Raw genomic sequence first — 23902 nt, 5'->3', positions numbered from 1 at the left:
GATACTTTTCCACTTATTAAACTTATTCAGTAGGTAAATATATTATATAATTAAAAAAAAGGAAAAAATTAAAAACAATAAAATGTTTAAAAAAAAGTTACATATTACAAATGATAAAAATAATGATGTACAAAGATAAGGACGAATTCATATAAAAAAAATATAATACATTAAATAGAAAAAATTAAGTTAATAACAATATTTGATAAAACCATGAAAAAGTAAAATAACGAAGAAATAATAAAAAAAAAAAAGAAATTAAAAAAATAATTTATATTAACTATTATGCTATTAAATAAATTTACAAATTTTATTTGTATGTATATATATATAAATATATATATATATAAATATATATATATATATATATAAATATATATATATATATATATATATATATATATATATCTATAAATATAAAAATATTTTTAGTATTTCAATTAATTTTATATAAAAATTTTTCGTGCATATTTTGATAAGAGCGATATTACATTTAAGATATATAAATAAATACGTATCAATTTTTAAATATTTTTATTTAACTCTTTTTTTTAATGAGTAAATTGTATATAAATTTTGCACTAAAAATGTACTATATATGAATATATGTATAAAATATATATAAATATATAATTATATATATAATTACAAATAATTATGTAAACGTTAATATTTTTTTTTATTAAATTATGTAGTATTTTTAAAAAAATTATGCACACATCTTTTTATATATATATGCATTACATCAATTTTGAGTCAATTAATGGAATATATAAAAGAAAAATACACAGTAATCAACCATTTTTACGTTTAATAAAATTGCATGATTTTTATAAAAATATGTATTTTTATATATAAATTTATTTTAAATTTAAAAAAATATACTAATTCGCAATATTTTTTTTTTTTTTTTTTTTTCTTGCTCACATGAATGTAATTTTGTTGCACATATTTTTTTTTTTTTTATGAAGACAAAATCATTTCATGCAGCATTTAAATTGATTAAAAAAATTTTTTTTTTTTTTTTTTTTATTATTATTATTTTTTCGATTTTTTTTTTTTTTTTTTTTTAAAATATTTTAAACATTATAAAAAATTGTAATAAATTTTATTTATATTTTATAAAAACATTAAAGAATTCATTTTATTTCATTTTGAAAAAGCAATTTTTTATTTTATTAAATTAAAAATTAATATTTAAAAATGTCAGCAAAAGGAAAAACTGGTCGAAAAAAAGCTGTAAAAGGAACTTCAAATTCTGCTAAAGCAGGACTTCAATTCCCAGTTGGAAGAATTGGAAGATATCTTAAAAAGGGCAAATATGCAAAAAGAGTAGGAGCAGGAGCACCTGTTTATTTAGCAGCAGTTTTAGAATACTTATGCGCAGAAATTTTAGAATTAGCAGGCAATGCTGCAAGGGATAATAAAAAGTCAAGAATAACACCAAGGCATATACAATTGGCTGTGAGAAATGACGAGGAATTGAACAAATTTTTAGCAGGTGTTACATTTGCTTCTGGAGGTGTTTTGCCAAATATTCATAATGTTTTATTACCAAAAAAAACACAAGTTAAAACTGGTGGTACAGCCAATCAAGAATATTAAGTTTTATAATATTTTATTGCATATTGCTGATATCTATACGTATATTTACATACATATATATTATAAAAAAAAAAATATAAAAATATAAAAAAGATGATAAAAAAAAATGAAATTAACTACATATTAAAAAAAAATGTATATTCATTTTTACTTATGTGAAAGGTATAAGAAAAAAAAAAAAATGAAGGATTTAAATAAAAAAAATCATTTTTTTTTGTTTATTTTTTTTATTAAATTTTTTCCCTATTCGCTTTATTAATGTTTTATTATTTTGTATTTTCTATTCTTCTTTTTTTTTCTTCTCAAAATGAGAAGAAAATGAGATTTATAAGAATAGAAAATATGAAATAATTTATAAAATACATATTTTTTATTTTTAACTGTAAACTAAATACATAAGGTTTCACTAGAAGCCATTAAAAATAAATTAACTCTTTTTTAGTTTTCTTCAATTTTTTTTCTTAAAAATAGCAATTTTATTAAATAAGTAGATATTTTTTTAATGTGATTAGCTTATTTGCTTAAAAATATGTAAAACTTATGAAATTCAATTTCGTTTTTGAATATGCAAATTTGGAACAATGAATTTATCTTTAGAGTTCTCAAGTTCTCTATTTCATTAAAACTGTTATCATTTAATCTATTTTGAATACATGAAATATTGAAGTGTTAATGGTAGTATCTTTAGCAATAGGCATAAAATTTATAAAGAATAAAATAATATAATCTAAATATATAAAATGAAACTGTTTATATATTTTTTCTTACCACATATGAAAGATTTTGTTTTATTTGCTTTTGAATTGAAAGAAAAACAAATATTTATATACATATTTTATTTATTATTCATAACAAAACATTGGTAAAATGTTTAGTAATCAGACAGATTTTTTTGAAAAAAAATATTTCTTATTATTTTTCATTACTTTTTTATGAAAAAAGAAAAATTAACAAAATTTGTTATTTTTTTAAAACATAAAATCTTATAAAGTTTTAACTTTTATAATAAACCATTTAAACATTTTATAAATAATCTTTATATGTGAACCATGAATCATATAAAGCATCAAATGAAAAAATTTGTATTATATATTTTTCACATAAAAGTAACTTTAGAATTCATTATATTGTTTAAATATATAAGATTTTCTTTTATCACTTATTAACGAAAAAAAAAACATAGCAAGGATTATTGAACATTTTATAATTACATAATATATCCATCATGTGTTACAAACAAAAAATATAAATTTAAAAAGAAAATAGAATATCATACATTTTAATTATAAAATTCTCTTGAAATAAATTTATACTTACTTAAGAGGAAAAATAATTCACATTTTCATAAAAAACGAACACAATATTATCAACTTTTATTATTTACCACATAAATTATCGTTAATGTTGTAAAATTTACCAAGTTTTTCTTTTTTTTTAAAAATTAATTCATTTTTTTATGCTTAGATTACATATTATGAAAAAACAATCATTAAATAAAAAAATTATTTAAAATACAAATACTATACATTAGTATTATAAAATATAAAAGTTATATCTTTCTGATTAATATTATTAGAGCATAACTACTTAATGAATAAATTAAAAAAATATATTTTATATCATTTGTTACAAGTATGCTCATATTTATAAAGTTAATAAAATGAAAAGTTATATATAAAGAACCATATATATTTTGAAGATATAACTTTTCTTTTTTAGTGTATATTAAAAGTACATTTGTGACTTTTCCATATGTAATAATTAAATTACTTTTAATTTTTTTATTTTTCATTTTTTTAAAAATTCTACTTAATATTAAATTTAAAATAAGTAATATATTTGTTGATTTAATATATTATATTTATAAGTAACTATTTTATTCACTTTTTTCTTATTTGTCTAATTTCATTTTAACTGCATAAATATATGAAAGCATACGAATATCTTCTTCTTTTTAACAATAAATTACGTTAAAATAAAAGGATGAATGCAAATAAATATTGAAATTATTAAATACATACAATTATATTAATGTTAACTCTATTTCATTTTAACTTACACAAAAAAGTATTAGCTAAAAACAACAAAAATATGCCTCCATATACATTTTTTTATCTTGTAATTGTTATATTTTTTTTATTCAAAATATATTTTACTTATAAAATAAAAATTTCCTTATGTAAAAAGGGAACTAAATTATAATTTATTGTATATTAGAAAAAAACTAAATTCAAAATTTCCATATTGTAAAAGATAAAAATAAAAATTATGGAAAAATTTTAATATATTTATATAATCTTAAAATAGAAGATTCATAAAATTACATAACTGTAATAGTTTAATAGGAAACTTTATTTAATAAGGTTTTCTAAATGAATTTAAAAATTTTTTTAAACTAATATTTCTAATTAATTCTCTAAACGGAGCATTTAAGTTAAAACATTATTATTTATACTACAGAAAACTAGAAAAAAAATAAAATAAATTACACAAAAGATGAATGAAAAAAAAATAACATAACAGAAATAAAGACGAAATTAAAGAATAAAGGTTAGAAAAAATTAAAAATATGATGTTAATTCCATTATATATGGAATACCTAAATATAAAAATATATTTAATTCGTATTTAAAAATAAGAAAATTTAAATTATACAAAAACAAAAAGGATATTATAAAAAAAAATTACAAATTTTTTTTATAGAAAAATAAAAATTTTATGAACAATTAGGAAGTGTTTACATAAATATATATTTTAAATTAAAGGTTACATTAATGAAAAAATATTTTTTTCTATTTTATAAAATATTTTTTAAAAGAATATTATATTCATTTTTTCTTTATTATGAAAAAAAATTTATATTTGTTGAAATCATGTCATTAATATTTTTCCAAATAGTTTCTCTTTTTTCAACTGCTCTTGTAAAAAGTTTTACCTTATTTTCATATAATAATGGAATTTCTAAAGCTATCTAGAGAAAAAAAAGGAAAATATGGAGATATATAAATAATATTTATGATTACAAAATAATGCTTTACAAAAAAAATTCAATAGTAATTTTTCATTGAATCACGAAAAATAAATAATTTAATAAAAATGTGTTAAAATAAATAACAATTTGACCTTACAATAAATTATTAACACATTTAATAATTAAAAAAAAGTAGAAATAAAGTCATAATTTAAGCAATTTTTGTATATTATGAAAAAATATTAAAAAAAGTAATTTGTATAAAATTTAATGAATAATATATATATATATATATATATATATATATATATATATGTATGAGAAGAGATAAAACATATAATGTTTTTAAGATAAATATATATAAGATAAAATATTAAATAACATAAAAATAGTAATTAAATCATTGATTTCTTTATTTAAAAAATTTATAATTTTTTATACTTTTGCATAGTAAGGGTTACAAAAAACTACAAGATAATTATTTTCTTGCATAAAAGAAGAAATTTTTTCAACTTTTATCACTGGTCCTATCCATTGCATAAAATTTTTACATTCATTTATTGTCATATTTTGTGGAAAATTACAAACAACTATTGTCGAATCTTCATCAAAGTCTTTTGGCTTTAAAGAAAAGATTAGCAAAATTAACGTTATATTAAAATTTAAAAAAAAATAAATAAAATGATTTGAGTTATCAATTTATTTATATGTATATTTGATTAATTTTATTTTTGACATACTGCATAAACATTTCCTAATTTTCTTTCTGTTAAATTTGATGGATTTTTCGACTGAGTTACTTTTCTTTTCTGTAGTTCAACTGTTCTTAATTTTCTATAAGATTGATCCATTTTAACTTTAATATAATAAAAAAAAAATATATATATATATATATATCAATAATTATGCTAATGTGAAGGATTTACTGGTTCATTTTTTTTTTTTTTTTTTTTTTTTTTTTTTTTTTTTTTTTTTTTTTGGTATTTTTTCTTTATATTTTGTTCCTTTAAGAGAAATTTTTCAAAAATTTCCATACCAATATGAAATATAAAAAAAATTTAATATAATTGATAATTTTTTATCAATATATATATAATATTTTTTATCAGCACACACACACAAAAAATTTTTTTTTTTTCATTCACATAAAAGGTTTCTAAACAAATATTTTGTGTTTTTAGTAATATTTAAGATAAAACGTCTTTTATAAACATCATTTCTGTTTAACTTCTTTTTCAATTAAATTTTAAAAAAATGTTCAATGATGACACCTTTTTTATATTAAAAAAAAAAAAAAAAAAAAAAATTCCTTTAAAGTGAAATTTAAAATTTTATTATAATAAAATTCATAATTTTAGCTCACGTTAGCAGTTATTTATTATAAATAATAATTCCCATTTTTAAAAATGAAACATTGATGATTTTAGGAAAAAAAAAAAAAAAACATGAAAAATTATCTACATGTGCCTGCTTATATATTTCTACTTTTTTTCTTTTTTCTTTGCTTTGCTTATAATAAAAAAACATAACTGTTTTAAATTATAATATAAAATATATATTATCATTGTGCATTAAATATTAAACTATTTATTAATGAAGTATTATTTTAATTAATTGTTAATTTTTAATACATGAAGAAATAAAATACACTTATATAAAAGCCTTCATATAAAAAAAATTGTCTTTTCATGTTGTATATAATTGATATAATTTTATAAAAATGTGATTAAGATACATTTATCATTTTAAAAAATAAGAAAATTTGTCAAAATACATTATTTTTTAAAAAAATATATACTATTTAAAATTATTTTACTTAATTTTATTATAAATATTTTTAAAGTTACATCCTAATAAAAAAATGCTATATTTTAATTATGAGTACATATGAATTTTTTGTATAAATACCTATATATAAATGTATATATATAAAAATATAAAAATATACATATATATATATATATATATATAAAAGAAAAAAGAAATACATTTTTTAAAATGAAAAAGAAGAAAATAATAAAAGAATAATTTATAAAATAAAATATTTTTATAAACATAATATTTGTTATTTAAATAACTTGGAATATGTTAAAATATAAATAGAATGTGTTAAATAAAATTATAAATAACTTTTATTTTTAATGCTTTATAATAATTATTATTAAACACTTAATGAACAAAACATTTTTTTCAAAAAAAAAAAAAAAAAAAAAGAAAATTTTATATTAAAAAACAAAAAAAATTTATATATAATTATAAATTACTCTCATAAATAATTTATTTTCAAAATAATACTCAAGCCTTAATTTTACTTGTCTTGCTACCTTTGGGTTGCTCTTGTGGCTTATATAAAGATAATTTTTCATCAATTTCTACAATGGAAAAAAAAAAAAATATATATAAAATAAAATAAAAATACTACATTTATTTGAATAACATTTAACATATACATATTGATATATGAAGCACTATCTTAAAATATACGAAAAATATTTGTAAAAATATTTCTCAAAAAATATATGTTTATGTAGATAATAACACTAACCTTTTATTTTATTTGATAAATCCGCTCTTCTAGATTCAACATTTTTTACACTTTCATCTCTTTTTTTTTCATACATTTCTTTTTTTTCATTTAATTTTTCAATGCATGAATCAACTTCTTCAAAACTGACAGGTGGATTTATACCAGCAGTTACAAAATAACAAAGAATGTTCATATCTAATTTAAATAATTTTTGTTTTTCCTTTTTGTTTTTTGTTTTTTTGTTTTCATTTTTTCCTTTAGAGTTTGCATTGCTCTCTTCTTTATTATCTACTGATTCAATTTCCCCATTGACTTTTTTAATAGAGTTATTCTGTTTTTTTGATTCTTCAATTTTCACTTCTTCTTGAATTTTTTTTAAGTATACTAGCATATTTTCAATTAATGCTAATTCTTCTCTATATGGTAATAAATCAATATCTTCCATTTCCTTCTCTAATGATTGTTTTTCTAATTCTAAATTTTTTCTTTCTCTTTCTTCTTTAAGTTTTTGTTGTTTGGCTTGTAATAAATTTAATTTATAATTTCTATATTGTTGTCTTTTTTTCTCCATTTCTACAGTAATATTCCTCCTTTCCATAAAATAATTATTCATTTTTTTTGAGTAATTATCTCGTAAACTATTAAGTTCATTTAATTTATTATTTTTTTCTTGAAAACTATTTTGTAATTCTTTTAATTTATTACGTTCCAATTTTTTTTCATTTCTTAATTTATTTATCTGTTCCCTAATGGAATCCATCCTACTCTTTAATGGTACTAAAAAAGGAAAAAAAAAAAAAAAAAAAAAAAATTACAAAAAGAATATAATAAAATAATATTAAATATAATGAATTAAAATACATTAAAAAAAAAAAAAAAAATAAATAAATAATTTTCATTTTTAGTTTCATACAAATAGCTTCATCGTCATATTTGTTAGCTTCATTCTCTATTTTACTATATGATGACAAAAGGGGCTTGTTTTTATTTAATGCTTGGATTTGATTAATTAATAATTTTTCTTCTTTAATTGAAATAGTTGAAGTCATCAATTTATTTTCTATTTCTTTTATTTTTTTCTCTATATCTTCTTCATTTTCAAATCCTATTTGTTTTTTTATATTTTGTGCATTAAATTTTAACTCCTTTTTATGTTTTTGCTTTTTCTCAATATCATCTAAAATGCTTCTGCGTTCATTCTCTAATTTGTCTATCTCATTTTGAAAAGAGTCTATTTTAGTTACAATATCTTTTTTTTTTTTATTATATTCTTCTTTTGCCTTACTAGCTACTTTAATTTCCTTTTGCAAATTATCCTACAGAAAAAAAAAGGAATAAAAGTAATATATATGGATATAAGTAATTTATATAAATCACTATTTACATTTTTTTTTTTTTTTGGGATACATTTGAAGCATATTTATAAAATAATTATTTTTTTTTAAATAAAAATTACATTTATAATTAACATATATTTTATTATTTTATTTTTTTTTTTTATTTTCTTGTTTCTTTATATCTTACAATTTTTTTTTTAATTTCATCGATTGATTCAGATATACTCGCTAATTTTTCGTTATAGGCATCAAAATCTGGCTTCTCTACTTCTTTTATTTTTTCAGCTTCAGTCATTTTCTATTAAAAATAAGGATTCAAAAATAATAAGAAAAACTTTCTTTATCTAAAATGTCAATATTTCACTGAAATATTTCCAAATGTCTGAAATGCATGGATAATTTTAATAAAAAATTATGAGCATATAATAAATGCAAAATTTAAAGAGATGTTAATCTTGTTCATGAAAAAATTCATCTATAAAAAAAAATATAAATATATATATGTATATTATAATTTCAAATAGTAATGATAATTATTTCATTTATGATAAATATTTTTAGTAATTTAAATAAATACCAAACATATATATATACATAAATATCAATAAATATATATATATATATATATGTGTATTTCTATTGTTATATAGAAAATAATATTATATTAATTTCATAAATATGCTTATAGTTATTCTTTTTGAAGGTCAAAAAAAGTGTTAAGGAATTTATAATAAACAAATGAATGTAAAATTGCATTAAGAAAAAGGAAATATAAAATAGAACATAAAAAAATCTTTTGTAAACAAAAAAATTTTAATTTTTTCTTCATATATAAAGTAAAAAAAAAAAATTATTAAATATGCATATAAATAATAAATTAATATTAAAAAAAAAAATATATATTACATAAACATGTTTTTGTCATTTCACAAAATACTTCAGAAATAACCTCACTATTTTATACTGCAATATTTATGTTCCTTTAAAAAAAAAAAAAAAAAAAAAAAAATATGTTTAACAAAAAAAGAAAATTCTACATTCAAAATATAGATCTTATATAAACCATAAAAAACACTTTTATAATTATCAATATAAAAAGAATTTTCTATTTATTTTTGTATTTTACTATATAAATAAGTGCTCAATAAAACAAAGTTCATAGAAAATAGATATGTATGTATTTTGTATTCATATTTTTATTTATATTTTTTAAAGAAAAAACTTTATTTTTAAAAAATTCAAAAATTTAATATATTAAAAATAATATGTATAAATAAAAATGGAGTAAGTAAAAAAATATAAAGTAAAAATAAAATGTAATAAACATAAAAGTAAAAAAGAATATATAATAATTTAAAATATGATTAAATAAAATGATATAACATGAAATAATATAAAATAAAAAAAAAAAAAATTAAATTATTAGTAACTCTTCTGAACTGAAAAAAAAAAAAAAAAAAAAAAAAAAAAAACATAAATTGTAACATGTAATTCACACAAAATTTCTAATCGTGCATATATATATATTTATAAATATATATATATATATATTTTTTTTTTTAAACTCCTGCGTCCTGTATGTCCTACTTTTCTTTATTTTGTTTGATAAAATTTGTTACTTTAAAAATATGTATTATAATATTTTTTTGAAAAAATTTCCTTTTTCTTTATTTTATAAAAAAAATTCTTATTTATAAATTTGTATAAACAGTATAAAATTATTTTTTGTGCATTTATGTTTATTTTGAATTGCACTTTTATTCTTTTTTTTTTTTTTTTTTTTTTTTTTTTTTTTTTTTTTTAAATATAGAGAGGAAAATTAAATTGTAATTTTAAATAGTATCTTTATTTTTATGTAAATTTATAAAATTATTTAATTAAAACTGGTAAGTAAATGAATTTATTCTATATGAGTTTTATTAGGTTAAATATTCTTTAACTTATTTTATTATACAAGAATACTTAAGAATTAAAGTAATTTGAGACTTTAAAAAATAATATTGTTGTACTTAATTTGAAAATACTCTATTGAATCACAATTCACTTCAATATAATTTTTTTTTTTTTTTTTTTCATTTAAATAAAGTATTAAAAAATTACATAAGTAAAATATGATTTGTTAAAATTTTATAAATTATTATTTTATTAATTTTCACTAAAATATACAAAAGAATAAAAAAAAAAAAAAGGATTCATTATGTGAGTGGTGAAAAAAAATTTAGTTACGACTCATAAAATATAGTATAAATAACATTATTTATGTATTATTATTTTTTGGTTTTAAGTAAAAAAAAAAAAAAAAAGTATTTATATTTAAAGTTGATAATAATAATGTTATAGGGAGAGAAATGTATTTATTTTTACTTTTATAAAAATAGCTAACATTTAAAAGTTAAATTAAAAAATAATTTAAAAATAAAAAAAATGACAAAAAAAAAAAAGATATTAAGTGAAAATAAACAACAATAGTAAAACAAAAATTTTAATTATCAATTTTAAACAAATTTTAAAAACTTAAAGTAGAATATCTCATAAATGAAAATTTTTTATTTATGTTTTATAAGATATATTTCAAATATCTTGTTAAGGTAATTATTTAAATGCTTTATATTCGTTACAACTGATATTTGACACCTGAATACATTTAATATATGTTTATAAATTTAGTAGAAATATTAAAATAAAAAAATATATATAAATATATTTCATAAAATTACCCTTTTATTTCATATCGAATCTTTACTAAAATTAAAATTTTGTTTCCATTCTCAAGATTCTATTAGATAAAAAATATTAACAAAAATATTTTTTTAATATAAATTTTTAAATATATAAAACAATATAAAAATAAAATCATTATTTTTTTTTTTTTTTTTTTTTTTTCTTGTTTTTATTATTATAAAATTACAGGAAAATGTATATATCCTGATGCACATATAAGCATTCCAATCTATAAAAAAAATATTAGATATAAAGTTTTTCTCTGAAAATTTTTTTATATATATACACATCTATTTCCTTTTTCATTACCTTTAAAATATAGAAATTAAAAGCATTAATTAAATAATTTAAAAAATATTTTTTTGAGAATTTTGGTACACCCATTATAATATCTTCGTTATGAACTTGTGTAAGCGCTTTCCAATAATTTTTAAAAGTAGCTTCATTCATTTTATTTTCTTTAATAAATCTCGTAATTAAAATAGGAAGCTTACAAGTATAACTTACGGTCTATATAAAAAAAAAAAAAAAAAAAAAAAAAAAAATAATAATTTTATTACAAATTAGTTCTTTTTGCATAATTAATTATATGAAACATCTTTTTATCTATTATTTCTACTGGAATGGTTAATATCAATATAAATTTTATCATTGTTACATTTATTCTCTTTAATATATATATATATGTATCATTTCTTACAGGTGAATTTGGTATAATAATATTAAAATAAATATTGGGAATATTGTAAAAAACATCAGATACCGTAATAATAATTTTATGAATATATATATCATTGCTATCTATTTGTTCATTATTTATATTTTTTTGCTCTTTTATATTTATTTGGTCACATTCTTCTATATTAATACTACAAGAAAAAAAAAAATATATATATATATAAATATATTCATATATACCTTTTAAAATAAAAATCCTACATGAATCAAAATTTTTTAATTTAATTATATCAATATTGATTAGTGATATACCTACTCAAGTTGATAACTTCTTTAGAAATGTTTTTTATATAAAAAATAATTATTCCCTTATTTTCTTGATATTTTTGTTTCACTAAAATAGATATGGTATTATTTTTAAAAAGTAACGCCTTTTCTAATAAGCACGCATTAAACCATAGATCATTAATATTGTTTGCTTTTTGTAAACATAAAATCTTAAATAATTTTTCATTATCATCTACATTTTTATTAGTATTTTCTGATTTATCACTAGATGCACTAGATAAACTTGATGCACTTGATGTTTTTTTAGAATTTCCTGAAGATGTATTAGAAGAATTCCGTGTTTTTTTTTTATCATAATTTGCCTCTGATGAATTAGATGTTAACTTACTATTTGAATAATCACTAGCATTATCGTTGTAACTATTACTATACATTTTATCATATTTTCCAGATTGATTTCTATTGTATTTTTCAATTTTAAGAAAATTTTCTTTTTCATTAAAATCAATAACTGCATGTCTATAAAAAAAAAAAAAAAAAAAAAAAAAAGAGGAAATAAAATAATAATATAAACTACATTATTAATCAATTAAATATTGATATAAGAAAAAATATAATATTTATATAATATTTTATAAATGAAAATATAGAATAAATATATATATATATATATGTATGTATATTTTCTTTTATTTCTCAAAAATATATTTCATCATTTTAATTTAAAATAAATAAATTTTATTAAATATTACTTATTGGTTTCCAATAATCGTTTAATAAGAAAGTTTTCATGAATTTTTTTTATATTATATAATGGCATATTTTTCAATATATAATTTAACATATTTAAATTATTTAAATTACATAAATTTAAAAATTCGCAAGCTCTAGTTTGTAACTCCAAATCTGAATGATTAATACAATTATTCAGAATTTTTTTTACATTTGTCATAAGTCTATTATCGTAAAAAACCAATTTCATGATAGCCATTAAAATAACGCATTTTGTGTTTGGAGTTGCAAAATCAAAATATTTTTCTAGAGTTTTCAGTTGATCTTTAATTGGAACTTTATCTTTAATTAAATAACCAAAAGAGCCGATAATATACGAACATAAGTCAATAAGCAATTCTATTTTCGTAACATTATCAGATAAATATTTATAACATTTCATAGCTGCATAGGTTTGAATTTTTTGTTCTTTATTTTTATCTAGATTGATATCTTTCTTAGAAAGCTTATTATTCTTCTCATTTTCTACAAAACCAGTTATAATTTGAACTAATCTGAACCATACTTCTTGAAATATTGATTTATGTGTAATTTCAATTATTTTAAATATAACATCAATATACCATGATAAGTCAGGTGAGAATTTTTCTGCCAATATAGAGATTTTTATTATTATTTCATTTTGTATATAAGGATCAATATATGGCAAATGGTGTAAAAATACATTAATTAATAATTTCCAGTTATTATGATTACACATATTAAATAGGATATTAAAGGTTTGTAATTTAATTGTAATATCATCACTATTTAACAAATTAATTAAATGCATTATATGAGTTTCTAACATAGTATATATTTTTAAATTCATTTTTAATTTTGATAAACTATTTAATATTACATAATTGATATTTGATTTTTTCGTATCAAAAGAGGTTATTAAACATATGATTATATCCTTATTTCTATCCTCTATTTTATCATCTAAAAAATTAAATAAGTTAGAACATTCATATATTATTCCATATTCAATATATATGGCACTTTTTTCATTTCTTAAAACTTCTTTACTTTTTTTATTATTTATATAAGAAGTGTTTTTTGAAAATCCTTTCTTAAATATATTTTTACTACTACTATTAATGTCATCATTTTCACTATTTATTTTTCCTTGTAATTTTTTATATGGTTTTGATATAATCTTATATAATATATCATTTATGTTATTAATTGTAACTTGTGATAAGTTTTGAGCATCGTATAATTGTAGCATTTGCAAACACTTTATTAATAAAAAAGGATATCTAACTTGATTGTAATAAAAACCTTCATCTATTTTTAAATTTTCATCTAGTATTAAATGTATGACACTTAATATAAAATGAATGTATTTATTTATATATTTTTTTATTTCATAAAAATCTATATCGTCAATATTAAATGTGCATTCTGATTCTATCTCTAAAATTTTATCTACTTTTTTTAGATCGTTATAAAAAAAATTTTGTTCAATTGAATAAGAAGTTGATTTATTTTTTTTTTTTAATTCATCTTTTATATTTAAAGAAATTCGTTTATTTAGACTGCTTGACTTACTCTCTATTTTGAATTCTTCTCTTTTAAAAAAATCATCATTACCATCACTACAGTTTCTTTTTTTTTCTTCCTCTTTCTTTTTATAATAATATAATGACTCATATTTTTGAAAGACTAATATTATAACATAAATTAGATTTAAATAAGCATACACATTATAAAAATTTACTTCATTTAAATTTTGATCTAGAAATTTAAAAATCTCTAAATCATTTTTTCTTCTTAATAACAAGTCATGTCTCTTTTTATAGATATTTGCTAAACATAAAAAAGCTTTTTTTCTTATATGCGGTTTATAAATGTAATTAGAAGTTACTATTTGTAATATATCTTCATATAAGTTTTCTACGATAAGACCATTAATTTTATGACAAATAAAATGTAAAGCTAAAAAATTTATCTTTTCATCACTATTTTTAATATCTGATTTTATTGTGCTTACCATCATATTAAGCATTTCATTATTTTCATCAATTAACAATGATAAAGCTGTATACCCACAATATTTATCACTAAAATTGTTACTACTTATTAATTTTATTATATCTAAATATGATAATGAAATACCATATCCTAATATATGGCAATATATCAACTTCCATATATATTTCTTTCTTTTATAATTAGTTATATTTTTTTCATTAAATTTTTTTTTTATTTTAACTATTTCTTGCAATACTTTTTTTTCTTCATCTTCTTTACTTTTACAATTTCTTACTTCATCAATAAAACAGTAAAGACCTTTTATACTATGTTTAATCATTTTAGATACAATTTTTTTTTTTTTTTTTTTATTAAAGCATTATTGCTAAATTTATTTAATTTTTATAAATATATATATATATAATATGATAGACAAAAAAAAAAAAAAAAAAAAAAAATTGTTTCATTTAGCATATTAATATATGTGTATATATTTATATATATATCTGTAATATATGAATAAAGATACAAAACTTTTTTTTTTTATTACTTATTATTTTCTTCTTAGAATTAGATAATCAATAAAACTATTTTAATTTAAACACCAGTACAACAAATAAAAATTAAATATATATATATATATATAATAAAATTATAAAAATATATGTATATATTTTAAAGTATTAATACATACAAATATATTCTCTTCTTTTTTTTTTTTTTTAATGGGATGAAAATTTCATGTCACTAGACGATTTTTCTTAATTTCTTCTTCTCTTACATCAAGATATATGTATACTTAAATGTTAACACAATTTAAATTTATGCACACAAAAATTTTACTTACCTTTTAATTTTTCTAAATTAAATAGAAAATATAAAAATAATAAAGGTGTAAAATGACTAAGGACGAAAAAAAATTTTCATATAATTATATATATGTATATATATTTATATATATATATATATATTATATTTCTCAATAGAAGTTATAAACAAATAATATTCTTTAAAATAAAATTTTAGAGTATTAAAAAAAATTTTTTTAAATGTTTCAAAATTTTTATAAATTTGTATAATTCTATATCTCTAAAAGCGTTAAATTTTATTAAAAGAAAAAGTAGAAATTTCAATGTTATTATATATAAAGAAAATATATATATATATATATAAAGTATTTTTTAAAACAATTTTCTATTAGATTTGAAAAATGAAATAAAAAATTATATAATTTTTTATTTTTAGTTTTTTAACTTATATGAAATATTTTATATAATTTTATTTATATGCACTCGGTAAATTACATATTTTAATAATATCTAAGCTTTTAAAATTTATATTTTTTTGTACATGAAATTTAAATTTATAAAATTTATCTTTTAATGAAAAAAAAAAAAAAAAAAATGTACGTTAACACAAATAAACATTTCGCACCAATATAATTTTTTTTTTTTAGAAAAAAAAAATAAAAACTATATGAAATAAAGTATAATGAAATGAAAGAAAAGGAAAATAATTTTAATTTCCTATTCTTTATTATATTTTTTATTTTTATAATAACTCTTTAAATTTTATATATTATAAACGAATGACTAAAAATATGATATTTAAAAAAAAAAATTAAAAATTAAAAAAAATAAATATAAAATATTTATAAAATTACAACATAAATTAAAAATTTAACTAAACTTTTTTTTATCATTTTAAACTAATTATATCTTTTGTCTTTAATATTATTTAAATTAGTAATATCATATTAATCTGAATAAAATTTTTGCATTTTATTAATCAACCGCAATCGTTTTCTTATTATAACTAAAAAATAATAAAGTATTATCATTGATAAAATACGGTAGAATGTATATGTATTATAGAAAATAGCTACAACCAGCTTTTTAGTGAGTTTTTTTTTTTTTTTTTTTTTTTTTGTTAATAATAAAATATGATAATATAAAATATATTAATAATTTATTAAAAAAAAATGAATGATACATACATTTATAAATGAAAAAACTTATATTTACATTAAAAAAGAAAAAACTTCTTTTTTCAATAACCCATATATATATATATATAAATATATATAGCATATAATTAATAGTGGAAAATATGAATAAATAAAAATAAAGTGCTCTAATTTAAAAATTAATACAAAATATATTTCCCTTATAAAAAAATAGAATCTTACTTTATTTTTTAAAATAAAATTTATGATTAATTAAAATTTCATATAGAATAACACTCAGCAGTTACAATTTTGTAAATTTTTAAATATTTCAAATTTTAATACCTATTAAAAAAAAAAATTATCTGTAAATAATTAAAAATGTTATTAATGAAATTTTCATATTAAAAAAAAAAAAAAAAAAAAAAAAAACTGAATTAAAGAATTGGGAAAAAAATATAAAAAGAAAATGAAAAATAAATAAATACTCATATATATATATATATATATATAAATTAATATATATATATATTATTTTCTTCATAACCATTGATTTGAGCATACCTCTAAATATATATTAATTTCTATAAATTCAAAAAAAAAAATATATATATATATTTATATGCACTTTTTTTTTTAAATATTTAATACTCTTCCAAAAAAAAATTATTTTTAAAATACATTTCAATTTTATATGTTTTAAAATTTATATTCTTTGATGAAAAAACATTCCTACATGATATTTTTGTGCAACAGAATGATGACATTATAAAATAAAAAAATTCATAATAAAGAAATATTATCAAAATAAAATTCTATTTATCATAAATATGTACGATTATATTTATAAAAAAAAAAAAATACTTTTGAAATTTTAAAAAAATTTTTTATTTTATTTTATTTTTTTTTTTTATTTTATCATTGTTAATTGTAATTTTTATTTTTATTAAAGATAATTTTATATGAGGAAAACTTTTATTTTTTAATTTATTTTTATATTATTTGATATGCATTATAAAAACCATTTAAATATTCTTTCTATTATAAGAATATTCAAAACTTTATACATATATGTATATATATAATTATATTTTCTTTTACTGTATGTAATAAGAATAGAATTATAAAAAATATTATGGAGATAACAAATATTTTTAAAAAATTGTTAAGACAAAATGTAGTATATACAGAAAGTAATTCTTTATTTAGTATATTTAAAAAACAGAATGAAGAAACTTTGAAAGAAAAAACAGAAGAAACTCCAAATGTAGAATCGCTGAGTGAATTAAAAAATGATTCATTAAAAAAAACAGAGGAAGAAAAATTAAAAGAACAGAATTTTTTACCATACACAAATAATTTTGATTCATCTAATGCACTATTATTTGAAAATTTAAATAAAGAATATAAATTTATAACTACACAAGATAATTTTGATGGATTTCGTTTTGAAGTTGATAAAAATGTAAATAAATATTTACAGTCAACACATACTTTATTTTTGGGTACAAGCTTAAGAGATATTGGTTATTTATATCAGTTTGGAGCTAATTTTACAAATAGTGATAATAGTTTATTAATGATAAGTAGGATAAATATAGATGGAAGCGTAAATGGTAGATTTTGTAAAAAAATTAATCCTAATATAGATTGCAAATTAAATTTTAACACATTTGCAAAAAGTGATACAAGAAATATGTATGAAATGTCATTAGAAGTAAATAAACCAGTATACACGTATAATATCAAGACGATATGGCAAGGAGCATGGATATTTAATGCATCTTATACACAATTATTAACAAAAAAATTTCAGGCAGGAGTAGACTTAACATATATCGCCTCAAATTGTGCATCTATTGGATCATTTGGATTACGTTATAATCATAAAAACAACGTTATAACCATGCAAGTAATTAGACAACCAAATTTCAAATCACCAGAATTTATGTTAAATCAAACTCATTTATATAAAATTCAATATGCTAAAAAAATATCAGATCGCTTATCATTAGGAACAGAACTTGAATTAACTCCACAAACAAAAGAATCAGCTATGAGACTTGGTTGGGATTACTCTTTTAGACATGCAAAAGTTCAAGGTACAATTGATACAAGTGGTAAAATTTCAGTATTTACTCAAGATTATTCAGGTTTTGGGGTTAGTGGATATATTGATTATTTAAATAACGAATACAAATTTGGATTTATGATGCATATTTCACCTTCACAAGAGCAACCTCAGCAACAACCTTCATAATAGGATTTAACGAAAGGGAAAAAAAAAAAAAATTGTGAACAAAGTCACACAGAAATAAATTTTTAGGATTTTAAAGTTATATATCGAAAAATATATATATATATAATTTATATCACTTTATTTGAATATATAAAAATAGATATATATATATATATACACATTTTATATAATGCATTGATTCTAAAAATACACATTTGTAATTTTTTAAATATATATATATATATATATATATATTATGTTCTTTTTAATACTTCATTTATTTTAAGCTTTTAATGTTTTTTTTTTTTTTCTTTTTTTTTATGCATGAATAGCAACTATTTTGACGAATAATATAAAAAAGAAATTACTCTTTATTTTCAGGCAAATTTATTTTTAATTATTATTTAAAAAATATATTTATCATAAATATAAAATTATTAAAATATTATATTATTATGTGAAATAAATAATCTTTTTACAATATCTATTATTTTATAAAAATGAAAATTGTTTCAATTCAAAATTTTAAAGAAATAATAGTTTATTAAGAAAATAACGAAAAGACAAACTTAGATTTTTTTTATTTTTCACTAATATTTTTTTACTTTTTAACCAATGAGAGTATTGAAGCTCTGACAGAATAATTTTAACAAATGTATAAATTCTTTAAAACACAAAAAAAAAAAAAAAAAAAAAATATATATATATATATATAAATATATTTTAATCCTATAAGAAATAAAAAACAATTGAAATAAATTAATTCATAAACGGCACTTATTTTTGATATTGATATATTATCTATATTCTTTTCTAATTAATTTTTTTTAGATATTATTACTTATTACTAAAATAAATAACAAAAAAAAAAAGAAAAAAAAAAAAAAAAATACTAAATATCCATATTTACTTTAAATTATTACCTTTATTATACATTAATTCAACATCTTTAATTTTTCAAAATCAAAATCACTTGAATTTAATCTTTTATTATTTTTATCTAAGATACTGGATATTTCATCATTAAAATTGTCATCAGTTTTAATATTTAAGGAGTGCATTATATGAACTATAGAAGAGAGTATTAAATTATGAAACTTACTAGAATTATCATAATTAGGTAAAACAAAATCATGATATATTCTTTTAACTAAATCAAACAATTCTTCATCACATAATAAAAAAACAACATTTTTTATAGATTTTAAAATTTTTAAACATCTCATTAGAAATATGTTTTTCTTTTGCATATTAGATATGTTTTTATAACACTGTAAAAATGTAGTTAGATATATATTAATTTTCTCTTTTATTTTATCAATTAATATGTCTCTATTACAATTATATAAAATAAAATCCTTAATAATTATATATAAATTAAAACTTTGTTTCAATGAAAAAGGATTCCACACCTCTATCAATTCATACACCTTTTTATTATAAATATGATAATATAACTTTTCCATAATTTCTTTTTCACTAAGACTATCGTAAATAATAATCAACTGATCAATGAATTTGTACCATTCAAATGATTTTACATAAGGATTATAAAAAAAATTTTTTTTAAGTTTATATTTTAATTTTTGAAATTTCTCATTTTTAAAAAAGGAATGAAATTCTTTTTTATTATTTATATTTTCTTCTTTATTTTTCTTATTATTTTTTTCACAACAATCTTCTTCATTACTATACATAGAACTACTCAATGAAAAATTACTTTCTGAATTTAAAGAAGATTTGTTATCTTCATTGTTACTTTCACTTATGTCATTATTATTACTATTATTAGAGTCGTATTTAGAATAGAAATAGAAATCATTTTTTTCATTATATATATTATCATAATTTTCACTTACATAAACTTTACCTTTATTATCATTTAAATTACTTTTTTTACATGAATTCTCTTTTACTGCTTTATCGTAATAATTTAGGATTTTTATTTTATTTTTTTTTTTTAATGAAAATTGATAAAGTGGATCCCAATACAATAATTCGCATTTTACAAAAAAAAAAAAGATTGTATCAAAACAATTCAAACAATTATAATTTTTAAAAAATTCATAATTATATAGTTTTAATAAAAAGAAATACTTTATAACATTTTTAAAATTTAAAAAAAAATGGTTTACATTTTCAAATATGTTATTTATCCCTATTAAAAAATTTTCTTTTAATTTCTTCATTTTTAAGGTTTGAAAATATTTCTGTTTTTCTTTTTTTTTTTTATCTTCAACTTTCTTATTATTAATTTCTTCTATCTCTTTTTTTACTTCTTCTTTTTGTTTTTCATCATATTCACTCGAATAAGTATCAGTTGAATAATTACTTGAAAATCCGTCAAACATATAAAGTACAGATATGTTATCAAAATTTTGATCATCATTTATTTCGTTAACTAAATATTCATTAAAATGTGAAATATTACTATATGATAGATAATTTTTAATTATTTTGTTGTCTATGAGATTCTTTAATTGATCACATTTTTTTCTTTCTTTTTTATTTTTATAATATTTCGAATTAAAGATATATTCATTCATAAATGTTAGCTTAAACCTTTCATAATATTCTTTATATAAATATAATTTTAAATTATGATAAACTAAGTGAAAACATTGTTCCAATTTAAATAAAACATTTAAGGCAGCATCAACATATTTATATTTTTCAAAAATAAGATTAATTAAAATCTGTATAAATTCACCAAAAATAGTGCATATAATTATTTCTTTTTTTCGTTTCTTACATATACTTTTAAGTATGTTGAATTCATTTTGATTTTTATATTCTAATTCTTTTATTTTATCATATTCCTTTGTTTTGCTTTTATATTCATCAAATAGTTTTTGTATATAATCATTCATTTTAATAATTTGTAAATTACAAACCGCTTTTTCTTCAAATACATTCTTAATTTTTTCAAATAAAATTTTATTTTGCTTATTGTAAATATCAATTTTTACGAAATCTTCCTCATCATCAACACAAGAAAAAGAAATGCCATCTTCATTTGATTCCTTTTTCATATTTTTTACATTCAAACAGTTTTCTTCACTATACTCATCATCAGATTTTTGTAATTCATAAAAAAATTTGGAAGTTTTTTTTAATTCTGTAAGAACTTTGTTGTCAACAATTTTATTAATTTTTTCTTCTTCATATATATCATAACCTTCATAAGATTCGTTAAATTCGATTTCATCTTTTTTTAACGTTGAAATATTATTATAATCCTTGTCAGTATTTATTTCTTTATATAAATTTTTTATCTCTTCATTTCTATTATTTTTTATTAAAATTCTGTTTTTCATTTCATTAACTGTTTCGTAATTATATATATCTTCCACTTCTAGATCATCTTCTAATAAAATATTTCTTATTTCACTTGTATGAAAGTTATTTTCTTTTTTAATTGAGAAATTAGAAATATAATCACCTTCGAATATATTCATATTATCATTAAGTTCTTTTTTTTTTCTTAATATTTTCTTTTTTAATTTTATTTCTTCAATTAGTTTCTTTTCTTCTTCATTCTGTACATCATCTTTTTCATTTTCAAAATTTATCATTATATTTTCGCAATTTGAATATTCTTCATCTATAATTATATTCCCTATTTTATTATCATCATTCATTTCTTCTTTCGCTGAATTTGGTATATAAGATAAATTATAAATTAAACTATTATTATCTGTATCTTTGTTAAAGTCATTTTTATTTATTTCACTAAAATATGAATCACCTTGTATTAAATCATGTGTTAAAGAATCATTACTATTTTTTGTGACCATTTTATTATTATAATTATCAGTAAAATTATAAACATTTTTTTTATAATCATTATCATCGCTATTGTTATCATTCAATTTTAAATTTCCATAAAGAGCGTAACTAGTACAATCATTATTACTATCATTGTTATCATCATTTTCATATCTATATATATAATTATCGTTATTTATTTTTATTTTATCTTTCATATTGCATTTTTTGTATGAATGTGAAATATTTTCCTTTTTATTTTGAATATAATTTTTATTATATAGGTGTTTTTCTTCACTTATATATGCATAATTGGAATTATCTTCTTCATTTAATGCTTTGCTTGAATTAATTACATTTCTAGAATTATTTTTATAATAAGGTTCTATTATGCTCCTTTTTCCATCAATATTGGTCAACAAATTTTGAAAATGATTGCTTGCTTTTTTTTTCTTTTTAATAGTTATGTAGCTATCTGTATCATCTTCACTGTATATATGAAAACTGGTATTCATTTTATTTACTCTACTTATTTCTTCTTTCTTTTTTTTTTCTATAATGCTTAACTTTTTTTTTTTTTTTTTTGCTTCATCTCTATTATCAGAAAAATTAGATTCATTTTTTTCATTATTTTTATCAAATGATTCTTTCTCTAGTATATTTTCGTTAAGATTAATGTCTATATGCTTTCCTCTGTTTCTTTCTTTTTCTTCATTTTCTTTTTTCCTTATTTTTATATTTTCATTAGTTTCAAATTCAAAATGGTTCTCTTTATTTAATGAAAACTTTTCTTTATAATTCTCTTGTTCATTTTTTGGTTCTTTTTCATTTTCTTTATTACATCCTAAATCTACAATATTATTTTGATTGCAATTAAAATCATCTTCTAAATTTTTTTTAATATTTTTTTTTATTATTTTCCTTTTCGTAAACATATTAAAATATTATATATTTTTATAATATAAATAAAATAAATTATTATAATTTAAGGAGATGCATTTGTAAAAATATTGGTAATTTCTTTTGATATTAATAATTTAAAATTTTTTTCTCATTTTAGTTTTTTACATAT

At 16.9% G+C, this 23902-nt stretch overlaps 6 protein-coding genes across 6 annotated transcripts; 2 read left to right on the top strand and 4 right to left on the bottom strand.

The window, feature by feature from the left end:
• Positions 1 to 1203: 1203 nt before the first annotated feature.
• H2A (histone H2A, putative) lies at positions 1204 to 1605 on the top strand (the record flags this gene model as incomplete). The annotated part of the gene is made up of 1 exon (XM_028675004.1): positions 1204 to 1605. The coding sequence occupies one exon, from the start codon at positions 1204 to 1206 to the stop codon at positions 1603 to 1605; it is 402 nt and encodes a 133-aa protein (XP_028526578.1).
• Positions 1606 to 4447: 2842 nt separating this feature from the next.
• On the bottom strand, positions 4448 to 5427 carry PGAL8A_00146100 (conserved Plasmodium protein, unknown function; the record flags this gene model as incomplete). The annotated part of the gene is made up of 3 exons (XM_028675003.1): positions 4448 to 4576; positions 5018 to 5197; positions 5317 to 5427. The coding sequence occupies 3 exons, from the start codon at positions 5425 to 5427 to the stop codon at positions 4448 to 4450; spliced, it is 420 nt and encodes a 139-aa protein (XP_028526577.1).
• A 1444-nt stretch (positions 5428 to 6871) lies between these two features.
• Positions 6872 to 8735, bottom strand: PGAL8A_00146000 (conserved Plasmodium protein, unknown function; the record flags this gene model as incomplete). The annotated part of the gene is made up of 4 exons (XM_028675002.1): positions 6872 to 6948; positions 7122 to 7880; positions 8017 to 8419; positions 8628 to 8735. 4 exons carry the CDS (start codon positions 8733 to 8735, stop codon positions 6872 to 6874), a joined length of 1347 nt encoding a protein of 448 aa, XP_028526576.1.
• Positions 8736 to 10986: 2251 nt separating this feature from the next.
• Positions 10987 to 15218, bottom strand: PGAL8A_00145900 (AP-2 complex subunit alpha, putative; the record flags this gene model as incomplete). Its single annotated transcript, XM_028674999.1, has 7 exons — positions 10987 to 11074; positions 11158 to 11216; positions 11349 to 11390; positions 11471 to 11671; positions 11862 to 12030; positions 12152 to 12646; positions 12880 to 15218. 7 exons carry the CDS (start codon positions 15216 to 15218, stop codon positions 10987 to 10989), a joined length of 3393 nt encoding a protein of 1130 aa, XP_028526575.1.
• Positions 15219 to 17958: 2740 nt separating this feature from the next.
• On the top strand, positions 17959 to 19083 carry TOM40 (mitochondrial import receptor subunit TOM40, putative; the record flags this gene model as incomplete). Its single annotated transcript, XM_028674998.1, has 1 exon — positions 17959 to 19083. The coding sequence occupies one exon, from the start codon at positions 17959 to 17961 to the stop codon at positions 19081 to 19083; it is 1125 nt and encodes a 374-aa protein (XP_028526574.1).
• Positions 19084 to 19997: 914 nt separating this feature from the next.
• On the bottom strand, positions 19998 to 23765 carry PGAL8A_00145700 (conserved Plasmodium protein, unknown function; the record flags this gene model as incomplete). Its single annotated transcript, XM_028674997.1, has 1 exon — positions 19998 to 23765. One exon carries the CDS (start codon positions 23763 to 23765, stop codon positions 19998 to 20000), a length of 3768 nt encoding a protein of 1255 aa, XP_028526573.1.
• Between the last annotated feature and the right edge of the window lie 137 nt (positions 23766 to 23902).

Source organism: Plasmodium gallinaceum (assembly GCF_900005855.1).
Source record: "Plasmodium gallinaceum strain 8A genome assembly, contig: PGAL8A_v1_65, whole genome shotgun sequence".
Classification (NCBI taxonomy): domain Eukaryota; phylum Apicomplexa; class Aconoidasida; order Haemosporida; family Plasmodiidae; genus Plasmodium; species Plasmodium gallinaceum.
The sequence above is the reverse complement of the archived record's forward strand: the minus strand, read 5'-3'. Positions and strand labels throughout refer to the sequence as shown.